This window comes from Xyrauchen texanus, chromosome 4, assembly GCF_025860055.1.
Source record: "Xyrauchen texanus isolate HMW12.3.18 chromosome 4, RBS_HiC_50CHRs, whole genome shotgun sequence".
Taxonomy (NCBI): Eukaryota; Metazoa; Chordata; class Actinopteri; order Cypriniformes; family Catostomidae; genus Xyrauchen; species Xyrauchen texanus.
This window is the reverse complement of record NC_068279.1, coordinates 9,228,949-9,256,683: the sequence shown is the minus strand read 5'-3', so window position 1 is coordinate 9,256,683 and position 27,735 is coordinate 9,228,949. Positions and strand designations below refer to the sequence as shown.

The following is a 27,735-nucleotide window of genomic DNA, read 5'->3' as shown; positions in this document are numbered from 1 at the left end:
GGCCATGCATGGTTTTACTTATGGTTACCATGAACTATTACAAATATCATTGTTAAAACTATGGAACTGTGGTACATTTTCATAATTATGGACCAAGCTATCAATTTCCGTCTGTGTAAATCTCTGATTGTAGGAAACTGTAAGTTGTTTTGTTTGCCTTCAGAAATTCCAAGAAATGACTGTAGTTTAATTAGTTGGAGCCTGATCATAGGAATCTGTAAAGAAGACCCAAGTTAGTCACACTGTCAGAATATTTCAATTTAGCCATATAAATTAGGTGTTCACAGCTGTTACTGTTATGTCATAATTTTCATCTGCATCCCAACCTCAAAATCAATGTAGTACTTTTAAATGTGCATTTCAATGCACATAACATGCAATATTATTTGGATGGGTGCTACCAAAGCAGGTGCTGGTACAACATTTTCAGCGGGCCCTTTGAGGGCAAAAATAAACCCTGATGTGGCCCAGGGTGAAATTGAGTTTGACACCCCTGTTTTAATCTATTATTTGACCAACATGCATTAATATGGGTCCGATGTTGTGGGCTTGTGGACGCGTGCACAACAGCACCGCTGCTGAAAATAATACTTGAGGAAACACTGTGTTCTGTAGCTGTAACAATAAACCATATCAGCTCAACACAATGTTCTTACACATCTGTTTATTCTCAGATCTAGTGTTGCAGTGATCTTTGTGGTCACCTTTCAGTTTTTATTAGTGGAAAACTGTGTAGAAAAAGTTCCTATGATACAACTTGAAAATAATTAGACAGTAAGAGTGTAGAGCTGTGAAATCATGAATGTGATAATTGGTCAATTAAATTGATGAGATGTTTAAGGACTTCTTTGATCTTTGATTTTTGATTGGATAGACGAATGGACAGACAGAGAAACAGATGGTGATTGATTGATATATTGATTGACAGACATACAGACAGAGAGATAGAGATAGAGAGATAGATAGACTGCAAAAAACTGTAAAGAAAACATCACATGGCAGTTAACACAATATGCACTCTGACCACTAAAAAGCAATCTCATCTGTTATCGTTCTTTCCTAAGGGCAGTTCTAAAGCCCTGCCATCACTTTAAGAAGTCATAAATCCCCACATGTCCAAAGGCAGGGTTTTTTCACATCCCATTAACCAGCCAGAACAGATTATGTGCTCGTTGTTACGGTAACACATGAAAGACGCTGATATTCTTTACTCACTCTCAGAAGGGACTTGACCCCGCAGGCATCACCGGACACACACGCACTTATCATAGAAATACACCCTAGCACACACACATATGCTCATACACGTCCACACATTTCAAGGAGACCCCGAGGGCAAACAGGGCTGAGTTTGGTGATCAAAGCCACCTATTATATCTGGTCTGGGAGTGCACCACTGCATTCTCTGTAGTAGTGCTTTTCTCTCACCCTTGGGGGAGGAGTGGTGTGATTAGAGGTTTTAAACAACAAGATGAATTAAAGTGATCGCTGAATGACCTCAGAGGCAACCTGGATCAGATGAAGCCATATTGGAACCTGGCACAATGTATATCGCTAGTTTATGTGTGTGCATGCAAACAGGGATAGAAATAATAAGGAATTTAACCATTTGAAAGGGATTATTTTCCCTTCCCAGCATTATTTTGCTGTATGTTTTGCACTGTAGAAACACTCACATTATTTAGGTAATTTGGTACGGTTTTCTGTCCGCACTGGTGGAAGAATGCATGTTTGAGAATTGTTGGCGCAACCAAAAGTTATAAAACTCAATTGGTTCCGGTGTGTGCTGGTTTCTTTTTATAATTTATAATCTAATCTTCTCTATTCAACCTCAACTGCCCTTAAGACTTCAGCACCAAACAGGTGTCTTTCCTGAAGAGAAGAATACATTTTTCAAAATGCCAAGCAAAGTAGCCATTATATTTCGTTATAAATATAACACAATCAATCCATTATAGTCATAATATAAATCCCATCAGGCCTGGCAGGCTTGTCACTCTTGATTGTCGAAATACACACTCCGCTCCAAAAGCCAGACTGGTTTGTTAGCAGGTCAGATCTCATTCTCCTTCACAGAAATAAATAAAACAGGAGGGAGAAAAGGTGATGTTTTGCTGACTCCAACCATGAGGTTAAGTTTCTCCAGACACAAAAAGAAAGCCCTTGAAATGACGCTTCATTCAATACACTTTCCTGTTTTATAGACAGAAGAAGAGAAGCTAGAAAGTGTTTTTGATAGGGGAAGAAAAGACTTGCACGCCCATTTGATTCCACCTCACAATGGATGAAATCAGATAGCTGTCGCCTCAGGGTTTAGCAGGAGATTTTGCATTGCAGCTCCACAAAGGCAAGAAGAATAGCTTTTCTCGCAATTTTCATTATTTCTGATGGAACAGGGCACCCAAAGTGCATGCGAAGTGGACTTGGTCAGACCGTTTTATGATGAATTTTCTTTCGTGATGAAATTGACCAATCACTGCCTCATCTGGCAGTGCAGTTGTAATCAATACCCTGTTTGATGGCTTTTTTGGGTTTGGCGGTTGGCATCAAGCTTGAAAGAATGCACCAGAGAACTAAAAGGGGTTTTAAAGCAGACAAAGCCAGTGAACTCCACAGGTCACTGTCTGAACAGGAACAAAGATTCCTTCCCCAGGCCCTCGTGTAGATGCCGGGCTGAATGTGGACATGCTTCGATAGTCAGGGCAGGGGGAGTGAAAGAGGCTCAATAAAGCACATAGGTTCCCTCTGTTATGGGAATTTGTGTCTGACTGACAACCCATGAAGAGGCTTTTCTTGGGTGTGACCGCTATACTTGAAGAAAATGATCTAGTTTTAACAGTCTGGCTCTCTCTGTCTCTCTCACACAGGAACCCAGATGGAGATGTTCGACCATGGTGTTACATTGCAGATCTTGAGGATGGAATCTACTGGAAGTACTGTGACATTCCGACCTGTCAAAGTGAGTGTTTTTAGAAGCACTAGAAGTGTGGTGATGAAAACATAGTTTCAAAGCAGCTTTACAGAAAGTCATGCTTTAACAGAAAATGAAACTAAAGTCTGTAAAGTCTTAGAGTCATCATTGTGCAGTTTGATTAAAATATGATTGTAAATTGTCTAAACATAAATAAGTAAATAATTAAATAATAATTGTATTTGGAACCCCAGTGAGCAAGCCAAAGGAGACTGTGGTAAGGAACACACAACTTCATGTAGATTAATGGAGAAAAATAACCTTGGGAGAAACCAGGCTCATTGTGGGGGCCAGAAACCCTCTGCCTAAACAGCATATATAATGCCACTATTAGTTAATTATTACTTATACTGAGAGGGTGTGTCTGAGTCCCGAACAGTGTTAGGAAGACTATTCCATAGAGCCAAACAGGAAAAGGATCTACCTCCTTTTGTGGATTTTGATATTCTTGGTACTAATAACAGCTAGACCATTCAAATCTTAGTACGTAGTTAATAGAATTTTCAAATGAATACGACATTTTACAGGTAACCAATTTAACGATGATAAAATGGGGCTAATATGATCATATTGATTGGTTTTATTCAGCACACTAGCAGCTGCATTTGAACCAATTGAAGTTTATTTATTAATCTTGCTGGACATCCTCCCAGTAATACATTACAATAATCTAGTCTTGAGGTCATGGATGCATTCATTTGTTTTTCGGCATCAGCAAGAGAGAGCATGTATCATAATATAGAAATATTTCTGAGGTGGAAGAATGCTGTTCAACAAACATTGGAAACTTGAAACTTTTCAAAGGACAGATTTGTATAAAATATAATACCTAAGTTCTTTGCTGTAGAAGATGACGTAAAAGTACATTCACTGAGAGTCAAATGATAGTTTAGCTGCTTATTTTTTTTAGAGGTTTTTGGTTCAATAATTAGTACCTCTGTTTTGTTGGAATTGTGTAGGAGGAAATTTCTACCCATCCAATATTTGATTTCATTGAAAGAGTCTGCTAATTTGGAGAATTGTGAAATTTTGGTGGGTTTTGAAGTAATATAAAGTTGGTATCGTCCACATAACAGTGAAAACTTTCCACGATTCCTTATAATGTCTCCTACGGAAAGCATATATAAGGAGAACTTATACTGATCCCTGTGGCACTCCATACTTAACTTTTGTTTGATCGGACAATTCCTCGTTTACATTTACATTTATGCATTTGGCAGACGCTTTTATCCAAAGTGACTTACAGAGCCCTTATTACAGGGACAATCCCCCTGGAGCAACCTGGAGTTAAGTACCTTGCTCAAGGACACATCGTCCTTCTGATTACCAGATTACCAGTTATGTGCTTAGACCACTACACCACCACCACTCCATTTGTCGTTCACACAGACAAAGTGTTAGTGGTCTGATAAATAGGACCTGAACCATGCTAATGCCTGTCCACAAATGCCAACGCAATTCTCAAGCTTATCCAAGAGATCTATGGTGAACTATAGTGTCGAATGTGGCACTGAGATCTAAAAACTCTAGAAGAGAAATGCAGCTGCGATCAGATGATAAGAGTAAATAATAGTAACTCTGATAAGTGCAGTCTCTGTACTGTGATGGGGCCTAAATCCTGACTAAAATTGTTCATACATACCATTTCTCCGTTCAACTGAACACAGTTGGGAAAACTCTACCTTTTATAGTATTTTTCAACATAAATGGGAGACTTGAAATCGGTCTATAATTAGCCAACTTTCCAGGATCAAGCTGTGGCTTCTTAATAAGCAGTTTGATAACTGCCAGTTTAAGGTTTCTTGGGACATGCCCTAAGGATAGTGAGGAGTTAATAATATTAAGAAGAGCTTCTAACATTACAGGAAACACCACTTTTAAGAGCTTAGTTGGTATTGGATCAATTCACGTTGTTGCTTTTGATGTTTCAATACGTTTTGTTAGCTCTTCCTGAACTTTGACAGTATAGGATTGAAGTTGCTTGTGGGTAAAATTATGAGGCACTTTTTTTGAGGTGCTGTTGCAGAGAGTTGCATAATTCCAATTTAATTTCTGATGCTTTCAGTTTTATCAGTAAAAAAATTCATGAAGTCAGTATTGTGCTGCAACGGAATATCTGGTTCAGTCGAGGCTGTATTCCTAACCACGTTAGCCACAGTAAACACACAATAAACACCTAGGATTGTTTTGCTAAGTTTGCTAAAATATGCTAACCTGGAAGCTTTTAGCGCCTGTCTGTAGCTAGAGACACTATCCTTCTATGCACTGCGAAATACCTCTAATATTTAACTTTACAGAAATATTTACAGTAGGGCTGCCCCCGATCAAAGATTTACCTAGACAACTAGTAGGCTTTAATTTTAGCCATTAGTCGACTAGTCGCATGTTTATGATATTAATTGAATTACTTCAAATTATAAAATTTAAATTTTACAAGTGCACGCACAAAGCGAGCTGCAGCGACACTGGCAAAAGCGATAATGTTTTTGAATGTGTCAGAAAAACCAGCTAGGAGACTGTCTGAACATTTTGTTAATTTATAGAGAGAAATGCACATTAGGGTTTTGCAGACAGACGATGAACTCGGGGATCGACGATGGTCAGAGTGATCGCTAGTAGCTGATGCCTTTGACGATGTCAAGACAATTTTTGGCTCATTTTCCCATTAATGTGTAACAGTATTATTATTAATATTATTAGGCTATTATTATCAAATTAATATTACAAATAATTTGCCCGTAGACACACAGACAGGCGCTTGAAGAAAAACACTTTATTATATTATTCAGAGCAAGCTGTAAAAGGTTTTCACACTTTCTATGTTTCTGTCTTCTGAATTTGTTTTGCAAGAACAGTATCGTCTATGGGTGCTGCAAATGACCTCAGACATCTCAACCGAGGAGGTGTTTTGAGTTCAGTTTGCTTTATTTCCACAGAGCAGTTCATTGTGAATGCAACTTTTCAGCCTATACATCTGTGATTAAAACATAAAATAATACAAAAACACGTTCACCTCGAACCATGATTTATATTTCAGTGATTATTATCATCATTATAATTATTATTTGTACATTTATAATTATTTTTATGTCTTCATTTGTGTAAGTAATTTTCCGCCATGATGTTAAGACGAATACTTGCCTGACGGTAAATGGAAATATTCATTATTATTCTTTTATCACTTCATTATTTTAATTGCTTTTTCATTTCGTTTCGTGCAATTTGAATTTAGAAATGTATTTGATCAAATGTTTTTGTTTTTTTAAATAAATTAAGATGTAATTGGATATTGTGAGATATATATATATATATATATATATATATATATATATATATATATATATATATATATATAGATATGGTGAAGGAGAGAACAAAACTAATTTATTCACACAACATGTTGACAAATGTTGTAAAACCATTTTTCAAAAAGTTGAACAACACATATTTTAATTGCACTTTTTTCCAGTTTCAGTTGAATTTTTGTTAAAATAAATAAAAGTAAAGTTCAAAGTTTCAAATCAAGGTGTCTTGCTTTATTTTGTAGGCTTAACCCTAACCCCACTTAACGAAAACTAGCGTCCGATCACGTCATCAGTTTCCTGTGTTTTTTTTTCTGCGACCAACCGACCAATCAAAACTTGGTCGACCAAGACTCTTCTCATCGACTAACATTTGGTCGACTATCAGGGGCAGGGGGCACTAATTCATAGTCTAAGACTAAGAATTGGTGTCAACTTTATATATATTGGAAAAAGCACTATTTCTATACAACAAAAATGCAAATTACAAACAAGCTTAAAATACAAGTTTTACAAAAAATACAAAAGATCTCGTCATCAGGAGAGTGCCAGTGCAGCCTGATTTTCTTTGAATGCGCAGAATGTGCATGCGCGTGAAATTATTTGCACTAATTAGCAGGCCCACCCTGACACCTGGCTTATAACAAAGAACATATATTTCAAAGCAGTGTCATGTGTTTTTACTGATGCAAGAAAGTGAGAAATGCAAGAAAGATAGTTGGTGTATTTTTACACATTTTAAATATAATATTTGTTATTTGTGATTTATTATTTATTTACACAAAAGTCCTCAAGCGTGACATCATTTCCTGTCCATTGCCACGTTCAAAATAATTTTGCATGCTAAAAGCCTGTTGTTAGCTTTAGAAAAACCGAAGAGCACACAAAGAAAGCAACTTGGTAAAAAAAAAATTATAATCTGTAGGTTCCCATCATCGTGATTATGAAACTAAAGTTATGAAATGCCAAAAAAATTCAGAACTGTTTTGGAAGGAAAATTTACTCTAATTGCTTCTTCAAAAATCACACTGTCCCAGCATGCACAGATACTTTTGTGTTTCCTGTCAGCACTTGATGTTTTCACGTTCTCCACCCAGAGAGCATACACATGTGTGTTTGTCTATGTGTATTTAAAGGTATGTGTGCACCACAAAACATTTAGATCTGTATTGAATCAACATTGATAATTCATGTTTTCTAAACTATAATCAACATTGTTCATGGAAGCAATAGAAAATTCTTTCTCTTTCTTTGGCTGAGTATTAATGAATAAGTCTTTCTGTGCACGTCTCGAGGGCAGATGTGTGTGTGTGTGCGTATACGAGTGCCAACTCAATTTCCTGTCAATCAAATTTGTGTAATCCCACTAAGCATGTTTTCTACTGTACTGGCAGAAAAAGAGAGAGAATGTGTGTGTATGTGTGTAATCTGATCAGTGGGGATTTCTTTAAGACTGCAAGGGAAGCTCAGCTTCCCCTATAATGTCAAAAAATAATGGTCAAATATGTACTATTGTGTAAACAGTTTATTGACTAAAAATGCGTTAGAACACGTTCATCTCGAAGACGAGTTCGTTCAGAATCAGCTACATTACATATAGCAGGTCGGCTGACTCGATTTACTTCTCATACATTCCCGTAGCGTTAGTGCATTTCCCTGTTGAAGCCGAGCGTCCATTGACTTCAATGGGGCTGCTGTGAACAGTTTTTTTTCAGTGCTCCGAAAATAGACGGTCATTGGATAAATGCTGCGATTATGTCCCGCCCACGGACGCTCAGCGTCTCTGGGGGTGAATGAGGAGTGGGCTGGCCCGGACTCGGGCTTCAGCGTGATGATTGGAGGATCTGTCGAAAGACTGCATCTCCTTTTGATTGACAGCGAATCTGTACTATAAGAAGTCACTGAAGCTATTTCAGCTCAGTCACATCAGCGGATTTCTCAAGTGTAGTCGAAAGAAAAACTGCTGCAACCTATTTCTTTATATTTGTTTGGCGAAATTGCTAGTCAAGTTGCATAATACATTTCACACAATTATACACCACATTCCTTGTTTCAGTTTTACCAAGTTTAATATATTTTGTTTTAGAGCGTTCGTTCGTTCGTTCGTTCATTCATTCATACAGTAGGCTAGGCTAGCGTCGTACGGGTGAAACTGCGCACGATGGCAGACGGTGCTAATATTGTCTACCTGATTTTGGCGAAGCCATTTGAAAGTCTTCCTTACGAGGAAAAAATTAGAATTAAACAGCAGGGCAGATCAACACCTAAGATTGATTTAGTGCAAAAAATAGGGTAAATAAGTTTATAATGTAGGCCGAAAATGAGCTTCCCCTCTTTGAAAGACCAGCAGCCGCCACTGAATCTGATAGCCCCTTCTCTTCAGTTTCATCTCACCACACTAATCACACCCCATAAACAAGAGCTGACACACAGTATCACAGCACGGGGTGGGTGAATGCAGTGCTCAACAGCTGTGGCATGCAGCATCAGGACATCCTATTAGTAAGATCAAGAGACAAGTAAATGTATAAATGTAAAAGACATATTTTGGTAAATTGCAAAAACAGGGAAGAAGCTCAATTAACATGATGAAAGACCTTAGTTAGAGTAGACATTACATTTAATTTGATGCTTATGAAAACAAAGCTATGGGGGATAGGAGAAGTTAATTAAAGATGTTAAGGTTATGTCTATATTCACTGAGCACTTTATTAGGAACACTACGGTCCTAATAAAGTGCCCAACGTGGTCTTCTGCGGTTGTAACCCACTCGCCTCAAGGTTTGACGTGTTGTGCAGTCTGAGATGCTATTCTGCTAACTGCAGTTGTACAGAGGGGTTATCTGAATTACCGTAGGCTTTCTGACAGCTCATACCATTCTGACCATTCTCCATTGACCTCTCTCATCAACAAGCACCATTCCGAATGAATTCTAGAGACTGTTGTGCGTGAAAATCCCTGGAGATCAGCATTTACAGGAATACTCGAACCAGGCCATGGTCGAAATCACTGAGATCAAATTTTTTCCATGTCCTTCTTTGTCTTCAGTTCGACAAACAAGAGACCTGCACACAGGCCAACACAATTACACTTGCTGACCTATTTCACTGAAATTCCACCCACATGAATACACATTGATCTGTCTGGATGCCCCTTATCTCTGAGCCTGAGTGAAGCTCCCATCTATTGGTGGGCAAATTTAGGACAGCTTTTGTCCCAGCTAGTTGTCTTCTGTGTTACTCTCACTGAGTTGAGCCTTGTTTACCGTAAATGTGTCTGTGTATGTGCGTACTAGTTTGTAACGCATCTCGTTGCAGCGTGTCTCATATTCCCATCAGCTCTCAGGGTATGGCCCATATCAAGTACAGCCCAACGCACACTCCTGTTTCGGTTTAGATATCATGGGGTCGGTCTTGGGTGGCAGGGTGGTGCCCTAAAGCAAAGAGGATCACAATACTGGCAATAAAAGTAGGATGATTTGTTGGAAATTTTAGCTGCAGGCTGCTGTATAATCAGAAAGCAGTCGGCGCCCTTGTAGCATCACAAACGACATGCGTCCATGCACCTAAGGTCTTTTCCTATTTTTTACTTGGGATGAAATAATTGGCGAATGAAAGAGCAGAACTTGTCTCGATCTCTTATGGGCATGCTTTCATCTGCAAAATGACACTTATGAAAGGGATTTTGTTCATTTTCAGTGTTAAAGCTGAAAGACTTTAGCTGTCTTTTTTTGCCTTGCAAACTGAGATCAGCACTAATTCTGTTGCCGTGTTTGTGTTGTGTTCCTGTTCATGCCATTACCTTATTTGCATAATTCCTTGATTGAATGTGATCTTTAGAGTTGTTTGTTGATTTTTATTTTTCAAAGGTTGATTTCAATGTTAAGAGCATCTGTTAATGCTTTAGCCCTGGCTGACACCATTTGACTGTTCAAATTGTTTGTTTTTTTGTAATTAAAATGTTTTATTGATTCAAAGAACAAATGCAACAGAGAAAAACACAACATATACACTACACAATCAACATTTAAATTTTAACCCCCACTAATATCCCTCCCCAAACACTAACCCCATCCTAACCCCCAACGAACACCCCTGTGGTCACATAAAATAATACACACACAAACAAATGTACCAATAAATAAATAAATATATAATAAACATACATAATTAAACTAAACTTCTCTCTCTCCATACCTTCCCCAAAACCACCAAATACCTACCCCACTTTCAAGTCCCCAAACCTCTATAACCCCTATATAATCTAGATGGGGTCCAAAAAAATCTATATACAATTTGTAATTGCATAAGGTGCACCATTGCATTTCTAGCATAATTTGGGGTTCAGCCATATGCTTGCAGCAACATTTAAATAAATGTCATAACTAAACACTCTAGACACTTTTGTCCAAACCTCGTGCAAATGTCTGAGACCGAATGCATAATAATAAAACTAAATCTTGGGTAGGCCTAGCTCACCTTTGTCAATTGGCCTATGTAACTTGTTGAAATGTAATCTGGGACACTTACCATTACAAATAAAGAACTTCACTATGCTATATAATTGCTTGAAATAATATAGGGGGACATCTACAGGGAGAGATTGTAGCAGGTAGTTGAATTTTCCTTCCCAATCATAGATAAATGTAATGAAGCCCACCTATTCACATCACTTGAAAAACTTTTTATAAAAGGATCGAAATTAACTTTAATTAAATCACACAAATTAGCTGGGAATAAAATGCCCAAATACTTAATGCCCTGTTTGGGCCAACGGAAGGTGCCTGGCTGAAAAGCTGTTACTGAGCAGTATGCTATCTGAGCCAAAGCCTCGGATTTAGACCAAGGATTTAGAGAAGGAATTCATAATTCTGTGGAGACAAGGCATAGATCTAATGGGGTCAGAGACGAATAATAAAATATTATCTGCGTAAAGCAAAAGCTTATGCACCACACCTCCCACCATCACCCCTTGAAAATCATTCTCCTTTCTTATCGCGGCTGCTAATTGTTCCAGGGCAAGGCAGAACAATAATGGGGAAAGAGGGCAACCCAATCCAGAGTAAAATAATCTGAAATGAATCCATTTGTTTGTACTGCCAATACCGGGTGTCTATAAAGTAACTTAATACATTCAAAAAAAGTATTCCCGAACCCGTACATTTCCAAAATCTTAAAAAGATAATCCCATTCTACCATATCAAATGCCTTTTCGGCGTCAAGTGAGATGGCAGCAACTGGAGTCTGATCATTCGCCACTGACCACATGATATTGATGAAATACCTAATGTTATCGGAAGTGTTGCGGCACCGAATAAATCCCACCTGATCTATATGTATAAGAGATGTCATAACTTAGTCGGTTATCCAGAATTTGTAAAAAAAATTTAACGTCTAGCTGGATCAGGGAAATTGTACGGTAACTCTTACATTCACTTGGATCTTTGTCCTTTTTAAGAATCAGACTGATCCGGACTTGTGTCATGGTTGGTGGAAGCTTTCTATTCTTTAATGATTCCGTATAAACTTCTAACAAATAGGGAGCCAGTTCTGTTGCATAAGATCTAAAAAATTCTGTGGAAAGCATCTGTCCCCGGAGCCTTGCCTGTAGGCAAGGCCTTAATTACCTCACCAAGCTCCTCTAAGGTTATCTCAGAATCAAGAAAATTTTTTTGCTCAGTCGTCAGTTTAGGGAGATCTAGGGAGAATAGGATGTTTCCACCTGCAGAGCATAACAAATTGGATATAACTTTACAGAGATAAGGTTAGTAAGTGATTTTATCATGCTAAAATCACGCTAACACTTTTAGGGCTCATATTCTTGACGACGCAAGACACAGCGCTACGTGCAACGATCGTGCACTATGTCTTATCCAAATTTCACGAGTGGTAATTCTAAGCACAATTTTTTGTACCAGCACGAAGCGCAATTGGCCGTGGGTGGGAGTGTTTGTGCTATCTGTTGGTGTATTGTTGCATTGTATGTTAATGAAGTGGCACAATTTACTATTTTCCTGAGAAATAATGAATTGCATTAAGATGTCTAAGAACCATGTCTATTCTCAGTGCAAAGTTTAAACCCAGTTCCTACATTTTCAGTTTAGAGATTGCACAAGCAGGTGATAATAAAGTTAATTTCCAAACACTGACAAACACTGTTAATACTAGCCATGATTTGTGTGTCAGCTGGTCAAAATGATTAATTATACTTACATTCTCTATAATTTAATGGACCTACATTCAATTAGTCCTATAAGGGGCATGTCACTGACATAGAAATATGCCTGACATTCAACAAGGACACAGTTAATGCTAAAATAAAACACAAACTCATATTTCCATTCTTCTAATTCAGTGCATACAGCCCATTTACACAACCAACATCTCCGGAATGTTATCAATGCTTGACAGGGAATGGAATACTGTATATAATAGGACACAGACAGTGGGTGCAATAACCAGAGAAGAACCTCCAAATTAAATGTGCACGCAATTTCGCCAACCCACTTCTTGAACACTCCCTTCATCTTCCATTGGCTGACCAAAAACAAATAGTCTCACCCCAAACTCGTGCCATTGGTTGAGATATTGTTGCAGTTTCGTGCTGATCAGGAACAAACAGAGCAATGTTTTGACAGGGTTATAGAGCCACGGTATTAACACTTTTCTGGGGCACCTACAAATGGTTTACTTATTGTTGCCTCTGCAAATAAGCTGGGATAGTAGAGAGTATTTTAACAGAAGAAATGACACACTTCACCTTTAAAATGTTTTGGGTAGTGCTTTATGGGTGGTTAGTTGTCTTACAGCATATCTGTGAATGTTCAAAACATAAGTTGAGTGCCAAAAAATTTGGCTGGTAATAACAGTGACCTAGAATGAAACAGTTTCTTCCCTCTCTCTCTCTCTCTCTCTCTCTCTCTCTCTCTCTCTCTCTCTCTCTCTCTCTCTCTCTCTCTCTCTCTCTCTCTCTCTCTCTCTCTCTCTCTATACTTCAAAGGCTCCATTGTTTACTGAGACTGATTTTCTCACCTGCCTGTTTCTGAGATAACTGAATGCATTCCTCACTGATAGGTTATTTACCTAAAGGGAATAGCAACAGCACCTGTTAAAAGGTGTTTTTTTGTTTGTTTGTTTTTTGTCAATAATTATGCTCAGATGTGTGATGGTTAGATCACAGTTCTGTTTGGACTTGCTCTTTAGCATGCCTCCATTACAGATAAAAAAAAATAATAATAACTAGGGTCGTCAATCGATAAAAAATTTTAATCGAATTAATTACATGGTGTCCCGATTAATTAATCGCGATTAATCGCATCTAATCGCATATACAAATATTTGCTGAGAAAGCCCCTCATATAATATAATTCAATATATAATTATGAAATAATGATACATAGTTATCATTAAATATAAAAATGATATATATATATATATATATATATATATATATATATATATATATATATATATATATATATATATATATATATACACACTCACCTAAAGGATTATTAGGAACACCATACTAATACTGTGTTTGACCCCTTTCACCTTCAGAACTGCCTTAATTCTACGTGGCATTGATTCAACAAGGTGCTGAAAGCATTCTTTAGAAATGTTGGCCCATATTGATAGGATAGCATCTTGCAGTTGATGGAGATTTGTGGGATGCACATCCAGGGCATGAAGCTCCTGTTCCACCACATCCCAAAGATGCTCTATTGGGTTGAGATCTGGTGACTGTGGGGGCCATTATAGTACAGTGAACTCATTGTCATGTTCAAGAAACCAATTTGAAATGATTCGAGCTTTGTGACATGGTGCATTATCCTGCTGGAAGTAGCCATCAGAGGATGGGTACATGGTGGCCATAAAGGGATGGACATGGTCAGAAACAATGCTCAGGTAGGCCGTGGCATTTAAACAATGCCCAATTGTCACTAAGGGGCCTAAAGTGTGCCAAGAAAACATCCCCCACACCATTACACCACCACCACCAGCCTGCACAGTGGTAACAAGGCATGATGGATCCATGTTCTCATTCTGTTTACGCCAAATTCTGACTCTACCATCTGAATGTCTCAACAGAAATCGAGACTCATCAGACCAGGCAACATTTTTCCAGTCTTCAACTGTCCAATTTTGGTGAGCTCTTGCAAATTGTAGCCTCTTTTTCCTATTTGTAGTGGAGATGAGTGGTACCCAGTGGGGTCTTCTGCTGTTGTAGCCCATCCGCCTCAAGGTTGTGCGTGTTGTGGCTTCACAAATGCTTTGCTGCATACCTCGGTTGTAACGAGTGGTTATTTCAGGCAAAGTTGCTCTTCTATCAGCTTGAATCACTCTGCCCATTCTCCTCTGACCTCTAGCATCAACAAGGCATTTTCGCCCACAGGACTGCCGCATACTGGATGTTTTTCCCTTTTCACACCATTCTTTGTAAACCCTAGAAATGGTTGTGTGTGAAAATCCCAGTAACTGAGCAGATTGTGAAATACTCAGACCGGCCCGTCTGGCACCAACAACCATGCCATGCTCAAAATTGCTTAAATCACCTTTCTTTCCCATTCTGACATTCAGTTTGGAATTCAGGAGATTGTCTTGACCAGAACCACACCCCTAAATGCATTGAAGCAACTGCCATGTGATTGGTTGTTTAGATAATTGTATTAATGAGAAATTGAACAGGTGTTCCTAATAATCCTTTAGGTGAGTGTATATATATATATATATATATATATATATATAAATACAGTATATATATAAAATGTAAACATATTCAGATAATTAAAATGCATTACATTCTTGTGGTAGAAGAGATAATCATTGATAAGACGATTCAAAAAGCAGCTTTAGAATACAATGTATTGTTTACTACCATATTATTGATCATAAGTCAATCATTGGCATACAGTTCACAGCAATCCATTTCAAAAGTGAGTTTGTCAATCAGTTGGAGATTTATTATGAGGGCTTGTTGCTTAAAAGACATGCTTGTGTAGTGTCTTGGATGCGTTGCGTCAGAAACATAAAATGTTTAGGTCACTGTGTCAAGTTAAATATTGTTTAATACTTATAACACATCTTGAGATCCCTTAGTTCGGATTTGCGCTCCATCAAGTATTTTGAATGCAAGAAAGTAACGCATGTTTGTGTTGTTCTGCTGCTCAAGGGTGTTTTTCTTCACTGTATATATTGCGCATTGCCAAACAGCTGAAGTTCCACTTACTGCCCTCTGGAGTAAACAGGTGGTACTACAAGCTTGCATTTCTCAGGAATCATCCATATTACGGTCTGGGGACATTGCGATTAATGGCGTTAATTTTTTTAACGTGTTATTTTTAGTCAAATTAATCGCACTGAATTAACGCGTTAAATCATCAGCCCTAATAATAACATATACATCTTTCTAGACAGTCCTACCATATGCTCAGAGTTTGTGAAGCACTGGTTTATTGGCTGTTTTCATCTATTTTTAAACAATGAACCAGATTCCGATAGTGTAGATAATTGCTTTTATTTGCCAATACTGTACAAATATTGTGTTGATACATTGCTGCATCTCTAGTATATATTTTAACATTTTCAAAAATGCAATACTTATGTACTTATAATCAATGACGGTAAGTTTAATAGATGTATATTTTATTGTTTTTAAATTGATAACATAATTCACAATGCTTCATGGGATGCGTAGTTCATTGTCTATTTGCATAAACTACACACTCACATATTTTTGTTTTCAATACTTTTTGCTTCAAATAAAAGTTTTGAATGTTAACTAACTAAGCATAAAAAGGGCATTTCCTTTTCCCCCACTTAACAGATGTTAATGGACACTTTTGTGTTTTGGGAGATCTTAGACAGATTCTATTGTTATATTTAATTCTGTTTCTCCACATTCTTTGGGTTGTTGAACCTCATGACCCTGGACAGGTCTGGCAAGGGTTGAGAGATGAGATATGTAACACTTCTTTCATTGTTCATTACACTTGTTTCTCTCATCTGGTGTGTGAAAACACTTTAATTACTCTATTTCTATTCAGAACACCACCATCCATCTTTAATTAAGCTTGCAATCGCTCCCTGAAGACCATGGCAGTGAACGAATTGATCTCAGATTTGATTGTGTCGCAACACTGCCTCAGGCAAAACTAATGCAATCTGCTCGAGGCCTCACAGATGCACAACATGGGAAAGTATGGCGTGAAGTTGCGCAGCAGGGCCCATGGATACCCGGTTTGTGTCACACTCCACTTACATTTATGCCAAGATGTTTGTAATGGCCGTGTTTTTTTTATTCACAACCCTTTTATTTCTAAAGACTGTAAAGTTAATATATCATAATAAAACATACACTTATACAAGCAGACATTGAGAAACTGAATTAAGAACTACTTAATAAAGAAAATATTTTTTATGATATTTAAATGCAAATATATTCATATTATAATGGCAAAAATGTATATTTTAGCTACTTCAAATTCAAATGATCATAATTTACTCTCAGATCTGTATGACTTTATTTCTCCTGCAGAACACAAATGAAGATTTTTAGAAGAATATCTCTTTAGGTCCATACTATGTAATTGAATGGGTGCCAAAGTTTTGAAAGTTCAAAATGCACATAAACAGAGCATAAAAGTAATCTATAAGACTTCAGTGGTTAAATCCATATCCTCTGAAAGAAAGTCATACACATCTGGGATGGCATGAGGCTGAGTATGTTGATGAGAGATGATGAGAGAATTTACATTTTTGGGTGAACTATCCCTTTAATTCACATTCATATTTTGTCAGATATAATGCTTGCTTTGTAGAGCCTTGAAATGTTTGGTCCACAGGTTGCAAATAAAGTGCATCATAATACAAAGAAAACCATCAGAAACACTTGCTTCATAAACATAGCTACACTGTCAATTTCCCTCGAGCAAAAAAATGAAAGCGTATTAATAGTCTGTTTTTAATGGAATGATCCACAACATCAACAAATTAATTTCACTCCGAAGCAGATCCAGCTGTCTTAACTGTAAAAAAATTTTAAACCAAACCACATGTAAGCTGGGCTGGATAAGTGTGTCTTTATCAGGGAGGCGGTTGCTAAAACAGGAACTTTATTGTCTGAATTAATGACAGACAAGCAGATCCCAAAGCAGAAAAGAGGATGTGAGGAATCTTTTTTTTTTTTAATGATTCACCAACAAATCATCAAACCTCAAACGCTTCAAATAGTCTTTTTATGGGTATTTTACACCCAAGTGTGATGCGCAGCACTACACAATGTAATTGCTGGTGTCTTCTACCCAAACAGCACTGTGTGTCCCCGAGCCAGGATCTAAGGTAACATTGGTGCACTAGGTGTTGACACGACCATAAATGTGTTAATTAATTTGTGTTGCAGCAGCCAGAATAATGCGTCTGTTGTGTAAGCCTGTTGTTTTGGTGCGAGGTAGTTCTATGTGTGTGCTTTAGGGCTTGCTCGACTTTGCAATTTTACTAGTTGAGTTGTTGTCCAAAAAAATCAGTTCATTAGTTGGATGTTTATCTAAATGAATCACCACACACCATTAGCCAGCAGCCACTCTATCACCTTGCAGTTCTCGCCTGGTTACCCACTGAAGCTAAGCAGGGTTGCTGCTGGTAGAGGTGTTAGCAGGGCCAGCACGGGGTGCTCAACAATGGTCTGTGTGGTTGCTAATGCCCCAGTTTAGTGATGAGGACACTATACTGTTAAAAGGCCCCATCTTTCAGATGAGATGTTAAACTGAGGTCCTGACTCTCTGTGGTCATTAAAATCTGTGGACTCATAAAATCTGTGCAAGCCCTGGTGTCGTGGCCAAATTCCCCACATTGGCCCTTATCAATCATGGCCTCCTAATAATCCCCATCCCTAAATTGGCTCTCTCACTCTACTCTCTCCTCAGCACTAATAGCTGGTGTGTGGTGAGTGTACTGTCACACTATGGCTGCCATCACAACATCCAGGTGGATGCTGCAAACTGGTGGTGGTTGAGTAGATTCCCCTGGTCACTATGTGAAGTGCTTTTTGTGTGGTGTCAGAAAAGCGCTATAAGTGTAACATTCATACCAAGGAGCATCAGTGGTCTGACAGCCAGCTGAAAAATGCATTCTGCGTGGCTGAGATGATTTGGAGGAAAGTGAAAGCTTGCATGTCTTCACTAATTGTGTGGTCATGAATGGTGCAAAAAAATATTTTTGGTCATGAATGGTGCAAAAATAAGCCAACCTCTGGACACTTGGTTAGTTTCAGGGATCTCATCTTAAAAGTCCACCTCCCTAATCACTGTTGTTTCTAACGGGAAGACACGCAGGCTTGAGTGAGGATTAAGATGCCATTTATTTGATGAATGTAAAACAGAAAAGTAATGTCTCTCTTTGGCGTAGGCCCCGTCTGGCGGTCCGAGGGAGTTTTACTCGGTACCATCATATCCTGCCAGAGATAGAAGGCAGGGGCGAGGAGCCTACCCCAATGCGGGACGGGGCTCAACTGGTGGTGGTGGGGTGGTGGAGGTTGCCAGTTAGCACACTGAAACAGCAATGTGATAGATTGTGAGCAGACATATAAAGCAATGGCTTACATGCGATTGGCTAGGATTTACCCAGCTAATGATATGATGATGTGCAGCTGCTAGTCTTCCTGCTAGAACTACGCTGCACTTCCATTTATGGCATTTTCATAGACTTGTGTATGTGGATTTTTTATAGACTTTTCTTGTGTATGTGGATTTCACGATAAGGCTAGATTAAACTGCTCCAACAAATGACAACAAACATTTCAAACATTCTAAAGTTGGCTGTTGTCATTTTAACACACTTAAGGCACATATGCCTTCGCACAGTGAAATTCCTCGGCGAAATACAGTCATCTCAATAGGAATCTGTGCGATAGGGAATTCTGCGCAATGGACTTCCGGTGGTGAAAAATGCCCTCTTGTGGAGATCATGTGGAGTTCAAGTTTGGTGAACAATTAACAGTTGAATTCGCCATGTTTACACTTCTCATTCACACTGGAACGGCATTTTTATCCACCAAAATCGGAGACTTTCGAAAACACTCTCCATAACTCATACTTATGAAAACTATGACGTTAGGAAACTGAAAAATTTGATTTCAAACGAATACAGAATAGTGTGACAGTTGCTTAAGGGGCCGTTTATACACAAAGCATTTTTTCCATCTGTCTACACTGTCACAGTCACTCACACACACACACACACACACACACACACACACATGTTGTGTTTCCATGTTTTATGGGGACTTTCCATAGACATAATGGTTTTTATACTGTACAAACTATAGATTCTATCCCCTAAACCTAACCCTACCCCTAAACCTAACCCTCACAGAAAACATTCTGCATTTTTACATTTTCAAAAAACATAATTTAGTATGATTTATAAGCTGTTTTCCTCATGGGGACCGACAAAATGTCCCCACAAGGTCAAAAATTTCGGGTTTTACTATCCTTATTGGGACATTTGGTCCCCATAAAGTGATAAATACACGCTCACACACACACACACACACACACACACACACACACACACACATAGGGAAGTATACTTCTCTTTGTTCCAGATTGTATCATTATTATTCGTTTATTGCATTATTTTATTTATTTTACCTCATTTTACCTTCACATTAATGAGTTCAGTTCGGTAAGCAGCCACAGATGAAATCACATTGTTTAAAAATGATCAAAAAGACAGACTGTTTTATTAGCAATAACAAGAGTGTCTTTATTATTTCACCCCCTCCTTTCCTCAACTGTATCTCAGCTCTCAGCTAAAAGTGTTCCTGGCAAACTTTGCAGGGTGTGGCACACCAAAGAACTTATGAATGTATTTTGGAAAAAAGGAAACTCCCACTATCCTCTGCAAAAAGGAGGGGAAAAAAACACACCACAGATGTCATCTGAATTTATGTCTGTAATTACCTTATTTTAATAACATAGAGAGAATAAGAGAGAGCGAGAGAAGCCCTCTCAGAAGCCCTTTCGTTCTTTGTTCTGCCAAGTGCATTAACCAAGAACTGCTCCGTTTGATGTTGTTATGTTTGTTATCTGGGTGTTTCTTCCTTATTCCTCACTCTCTTTCTCTCCATTTGAATGCTATTATGTCTGCTTCTATGCTTCACCTAACTAAAGACTCATCAGTCACTCTTACATCACCCCCATCAAACCATCAAACCCTGTAGTAGTAATAAAAGTGTACATTTTGTAAAGCACAGATGAGTCACCATGGCTGAGATGATGTGCAATATAAGGCCAGAGACTATGGTTATTGCTCTGAATAAGATCTTAGAGCTCACTCTTAAGACAATTCAATAGCATTTGAGGTTGCGGGTTTTCAAAGAGTTTTCGAAGATGACAGTGGAAGTGGAAGAGAGTTAGTAAGGGATAATGTCAGTCAGCCGATTGTTATTGAACAAGAATCCCAGACAGGGTGACCAGGACCCCGCTGCAAAGTGGTCTGATACGTCTTAATCACCAGATTTGCGGTTATTGCAGAGCAATATCTGATTGATGGTGCCATTGACCAATCAGAATCAAGTATTCCAGAGCGCCGTTTAGTAATTGCCGATAATTCATGATTTTTGATTCATGATTTTGGTTTATTATCTGTGTTTTAAGTATGACTTAACTGTTTTATTGAGTAAGAAACCTCCTTTCCTTTATGGGAATACTCAACAACTGGTCAGTTCTGAAAAAAACATTTGGGGCTAGACTAAAATCATTCAGGGCTAGAGCGATGCCTAGGGGCAGTACTTGAATGTGATCTTTAGGGAGGGATTGGGGGATTTTGATCTTTAGAATAGGTAACTGGTTATCTTTGTTGAACTGGGGGGTCCATCCTTGAGCATGTTTCAGCATCTGACCGAGGTGTCCAAATGTTTTCTGAGGAGGAGGGGCACAAGGGAAATCTAGAGGGAGGTGAGTCAAGCTGTTGTCACTGGATGAATCCATGCATTTGTGTGGGGAAATAAAAAAAGACTGAGCAAATTCAGGTTGGGTTTGGTTTTAAAATCTGACATTACTGGTTGGTTGTGTATGGTCAGGTTGGGTCACAGGGTCTTATTTATGTGCTGAATCTCTAGCACTTTAAAAAATGTCGCTTTTGCTCTCTGATAATCTTCAATGCCTGTTAAATGACTTGTAGTATGATATGGTCACTGGCATTTTTCAAAAGACTGGAACTTGGCAAAGCTAGATTGAGATCGTAATCTGCCATGTTGACTGTTACGTTGTATGCCGGTAACCAGTACATCAAAGTAAAGTGAGTTTCCTTGTCTTGTCTCTTTGTTGGTTGCCATTTAGCAAACTCTTTCCCCCCAAATTGATTTACAGTAAACAAACTCAAGAGCTTTGCTTAAGGACACAGTTGTCATCACTGTTCCTGGACCATTAATACGGATTGAACCAGCAACATTGGAAAGTTATGTAAGACAACAATGAATAGACTACTATATTTCATCATATAGTACATCATATAGCATATAGTATATGATATGCTAGGCCTACATATCAAATATCACAGGTTGTTTTTATTAAGTATTTAATCATTTTTATGTGTTTCAGCTGACACAATCCCAACTGTGTTTAATTTAATACCTAGATTCTATGCTATGAGTGCAGATGAAGGGTTTTGAAAAAATAGATTTGTGTGTGTGTGTGTGTCTTGCATCATTTCATTGTGAATTTTGTTTTATGAAATCCATATATGGAAGCAAGCCAGTCTAAAATAGGCATATTAACGCACGCAATGCTATCAGGTTTGCCAGCCAAGTGCCTTATAAAACCTTTAAATTCCACTGTACACTTTGAAGTTGATTGTATTACTTTTAAAGCAAGGGTATTTGCAGTTGTAAGCCTTGTTTAGCATGTCTTGACTGCATGATTTACATTTTTTACTTCTTTCATGTAAGGTACACAGAGGTTAGCCAATCAAAACAGAGGTTATTTACATACAGAACTCTTAAAGCGCACCAGCAAAAGGTTAAACAATGTATAGGTTTTCTTTTCTTTTTTGGTGTAAGAAAACTTAAAGAGATGGTTTAACCTAAAAAAAAAATTATTCTGTCCTCATTTACTCATCCTTGTCATTTTTTTCAGTATACTGTAATAGCACAGGTTTGAAGTGTGAAGCGGTTAAGTGGACTAAAGAGAAAAAAATATTAAATTAACAAATGTTTAGAATGTCTTCTTTAAATAGTTCATTTCTATTTATGCATTGCCATTGATATTTACTTTGAGTAACATTGTTTTCAACAAACCCACTTTGGATCAGTTTGTAATAAAATGAACTCCATCATCTTAATCGGTTGTAGTTCATCTGTGTTTTGACTGACTGCATGAATTGGACTCTCTCTAAACTTAATTGAATGCAAGCTAGTCCAAACGAGGCACATAAGCACAACTAACACTGTCATGTTTGCCAAACAAGCATTTATAAAATCTTCAAATTCAACTTTACATTTTGAAGTTGATTGTTACTTATTACTTTTAAAGCAAGGATATTTGCAATTGTTAGCCTTGTTTAGCACATTTGTCTTTTCTTTATTGAACAAGGTATGTCGTGGTTAATGCTTTTGAAATTTTTTGAGGTAGATTAACTGAAAAACATGCCATTGACTAAAAACATGGCACAGTTGGACCAGCTGTGTTGGTGAGAAAGGGGAAGGAAACTCTGCGTGTGATGAGAGGTTAAAGACATATAAATTGATGGTAAAGTACAATCACTCTGTCAAACGCAGAAGACCTTTAGTCTTTAATCGTGCATGAGCCTTGGAGAGCAACAACGTCCTGCATTTAACTTTAGATCTTCTGCCATTGAAGTGGTGGCGAAGGACTGGCCAAGAGAAATTCTCTGTTTCTTCCCCTTCTCTCCAGGTATTTTAGAGTTTCTGTTCACTTTAAAACCATATTAGTGCAATTAAGGAACTGTATGAATTTCTTTCTACTTTGTAACACCAAATGAATACATTTTAAAGAATGTATTGGTCACTCATTTCCATGCAATTACAATGAATGGGGACTGGAGTTTTCAAGCTTCAATAAAGATGCAAAAGCACCATTGAAGTATCATAAAAGTGGTTAATAGGACTCGTGTGCTATATTCTAACTCTTCGGAAGTCACACGATAGCTTTGTGTGAGGAACAGACTGAAATTTGTATGTATTATTCATTGAAGCTCTTGACATCCGCCCCTTTGGCATGTTCACGAGAGAAGTCTTGGACTCGGACAATCGGACTGATCTGGTTCTTGAGTTCAACTCAATGACAAAATAAACTGTTTTTGGGTGAACTGTCCCTTTAAGTTCATAGCTTGTTGAAGTGGCGAAAGAACAGCCAAGAAAAATTCTCTCTATCTTTCCCCTTCTCTCCATGCATTTGAGTGTGAAAAATGAGTTTCTATTCACTTTAAAAGCATATCAGTGTAAGTAAGGCTTTTGTCTTCTATCTAACGATCATAATTACATTGCAGTCTTCCATTTAATATCCACCTAGAAATTACTCACAGACAGCAATGGATCATCTTCTGAAAATGTCAACTAGAACAGGCCTGTGTTTGACTTTGCACCACTCATGTGGACATTGTGTCAGATTTATGAGGGGGAGGAACACACGCCAGGGCAGTTTGTGGTGTTTTTTTATGCTGATTGATGTGAGGAACAGACAGTGCATTATATTTTCTGTGTTTAGAGAATGTTGGATTTGCAAATTCATTGCCTGTTGAACACCTCTGAAGTCTACCCAAGGCTCTTCACATTTGTTATTGTCATTTTGATTAATTCAGTCAAAGCGAAAATACAATGGAAAGTAGGATTTGTCCTGCTCTTTTGAAATAAATGCACATACAATCATTATAACACATTCTTTAACCATTCCACAGATTTAATATTAGCAAACTATAGTTTTGGCAAGTCGTTTAGGACATCTGCTTTGTGCATGACATGAGTAATTTGTCCAACAATTGTTTACAGACATATTGTTTCACTTTTAATTGACTCTATCACAATTCCAGTGGGTCAGAAGTTTACATAAACTAAGTTAACTGTGCCTTTAGGAGCTTGGAAATTCCAGAAAATTATGTCAAGTCTATAGACAACTAGCGAATTAGCTTATGATAAGAGGTGCACTGAATTGGAGGTGTACCTGTTTATGTATTTTAAGGCCTACCTTCAAACTCAGTGCCTCTTTGCTTGACATCATGGGAAAATCAAAAGAAATCAGCCAAGACATCAGAAAAACAATTGTGGACCTCCACAAGTCTGGTTCATCCTTGGGAGCAATTTCCAAATGCCTGAAGGTACCACGTTCATCTGTACAAACAATAGTACCCAAGTATAAACACCATGGGACCACACAGCCGTCATACAGCTCAATAAGGAGATGCATTCAGTCTCCTAGAGATAAATGTAGTTTGGTGCAAAATGTGCAAATCAAACCCAGAACAGCAAATGACCTTGTGCAGATGCTGGAGGAAACAGCTAGACAAGTATCTATATCCACAGTAAAACAAGTCCTATATCGACATAACCTGAAAGGCTGCTCAGCAAGGAAGAATCTATTACTCCGCACAGGGAGACAAAGATCTTTTTGGAGAAATTTACTCTGGTTAAATTAAACAAATATTTTACTGTTTGTCCATTATGACCATCATTATATTTGGAGGAAAATGGGTGAGGCTTGCAAGCGGGAAGAACACTATCCCTCATGTTGTGGGGGTGCTTTTGGTGCAGGAGGGACTGGTGCACTTCACAAAATAGATGGCATCATTAGGAAGGAAAATCATGTGGATATATTGAAGCAACATCTCAAAACATAAGACAGGAAGTTAAGGCTCTGTTGCAAATGGGTCTTCCAAATGGACAATGACCCCAAGCATACCTCCAAATTTGTGGCAAAATGGAGATATTGTCAAGATATTGGAGTGGCCATCACAAAGCCCTGACCTTAATCCATTAGAAACTTTGTGGGCAGAACTGAAAAAAACATGTCCGAGCAAGCAAGGAGGCTACAATCCTTACTCAGTTACACCAGTTCAGTCTGGAGGAATGGGCCAAAATTCCAGCAACTTATTGTGAGAAGCTTGTGGAAGGTTCCCTAAAACGTTTGACCCAAGTTACCAAATATCAACTAAGTGCATGTAAACTTCTGACCCACTGAGAATGTGATGAAAGAAATAGAATCTGAAATTAATAATTCTCTCTAATATTATTCTGACATTTCACATTCTTAAAATTTAGTGATCCTAACTCACCTAAGACATGGAAAGTTTTCTACGATTAAATGTCAGGAATTGTGAAAAACTGAGATTAAATGTATTTGGCTAAGGTGTATGTAAACTTCTGACTTCAACTGTATATTCCTATGTCCTAAACCAAGTTTCAAGTAATTTGTTCATTCACACTGAAAGCAAACATGTGGCAAGACATGACAAAGGCTATCAGAAAATATGTGATGGTTGATATGTTTAATATACAATTACTGTAGGTGAAGTGGGATTTTGGCAACCTGGTCTCATAGAAACATGTTACTATACCTAAACTTTTGTAAAAAAAAAAGACAAATTGGCTTGTTGTATGCATCACGGCAGTTTCGTGGTGAAATGAGTACTAGAGGCACTATAACAACAATGACTTTTATTTCCTTTCTCACAAATCATATGTAAAAGGCAAATTATCTGTTAATAAACACTTAATTTTCACTCTGTCCTTCACACAATGCTATTTTATGACATAAAAACACTTGTACTGTGGTGCAGGACTTATAACACAGAGACAGACAGAATGTGTGTGTGTGTGTGTGTGGCCTGAGTCAGCCCCAGTGTGTATCCCTTTGAAAACAAAAATGTTCTTTGTATCGAGTGAGTGGAACAAGGGCAGTGCAAGTTCTGACTTGCACTGAGATGTATTCTTGGGGTTTTATTGAGTAGAATGTCTGAGAGGTTGCCTGTTAATCCTTATCACCAGTCTACAATCAGACCTTTCTCTTTCACTATTTATCCTACACTGTCATCAAAATGGCTCTTAAAGACGCTTCCGATAGCACAAATACATGCACATTCACTGTAATTTACCCAAATCATCCATTAATTTATTGTATAAAAAGGGCAGGTATGTGTGTGTGTTTTGCCATTGGCTCTTAATTTTGGCAAACACCAAATGCGCAATGAAATGGTATCAGTAATTTACCAAAACTATGGCTGTGCTCAGAATGGAATACTGGAGTTCTGATGACTGCATACTAAAAACTGCCTACCAATTATTAATATGTAAAACAGCCCTAACTTGCAATTATACATGTTTCAAACACTAGTATGCTACAATGTTGTCATTACCAGCATGGTTAATTCTGCCGTGATGCATACAACAAGCCACATTTTGACAATTATAGTAGGTCATCTGGGTATTCCATAATTACATGTATAGACAAATTTACATTTTATTCACAGTACATACTGCAGAAATAGTAAGAGTTGTTTTGTAGTATGCAATTCTAAACATGGCAAGGCAGGACAAGACTGGGTGGCCTGAAGCAGAAGAAGTTAGGCCCGGTTCTACAGGAGTGCACACCCAAACGAACGTTAGAGCATGCTCAATTGAATATGTAAGCCGATTAATACTGTATATTGCAAACCTGTTCCCCGTCTGTCACTCACTCAACGTTGTGTCGATTGTAGTGACACTAGGTGCTTCTTTCGAGAGCCTCGGTTACCTCTGAATTTAAGAAAAGGCCAATGAAAAATTGGCAAACAGAATTCGCATGTCCCACCTCCGGACTTACGGGTATAAAGGTGGAGAATCGTGCATCTGTTCAGTCAGATTCTTTCTTCGGAGCCGAGCGGTTGTGTGATCAGCGAGCTGAGACATTCACTGCTGTTCCACTCACCTCTAAGAGCATTGCTGTTGGATCCCACAGTGCATTACCAGTGGCTTTCTCACTTCTCTGCACTCCAGTGCAGTCCACGCCCCTGGGCGCTTTGACAGCGTTTCCTAAAAGAGCAAATAAACCTCTAAAAGAGTATATTTCCTCTAAAAGAGTATACACATTGGCATTGAACGTCTTTTTAAAGACACATCTTTTTCAAGACACATCTTTTTCAAAATGTCTTTCAGCCTTTGTGTAGTTCCTGTATGTGGTAGATATCTCTCGCTTCTGACGGTCATATATGCTGCCTCATGTGTATGGGCTGCGATCACACTGAGGCAGCGTTTATGAATGCAGAGGTTTCTCCCGCTGATCTGAGGCAAGTACGAATTGATCCGTAGAGACTGCACCACGACGGTAGCGTACATCATTTGCCAAGGCGGCGTTCCCTCTCATTACATGTCACAACTCGCCCGCCATCTCCTCTTTTGGAGTCAGCACCGACTGAGGTCGCTGCATGCCACTCTTATCCCGGACAGCCTCAACATGGCTGCGGACGCGTTGTT

General features: G+C 38.2%; 1 protein-coding gene across 1 annotated transcript in view; it reads left to right on the top strand.

The window, feature by feature from the left end:
- LOC127643279 (kremen protein 1-like) overlaps positions 1–27,735 on the top strand; it is a 91,008-nt gene that overhangs the window by 43,749 nt on the left and 19,524 nt on the right. Inside the window, exon 3 of the mRNA XM_052125949.1 lies at positions 2,868–2,959. Within this exon, the coding sequence (XP_051981909.1) occupies positions 2,868–2,959 (92 nt within the window). The remainder of the gene's footprint in view (positions 1–2,867; positions 2,960–27,735) is intronic.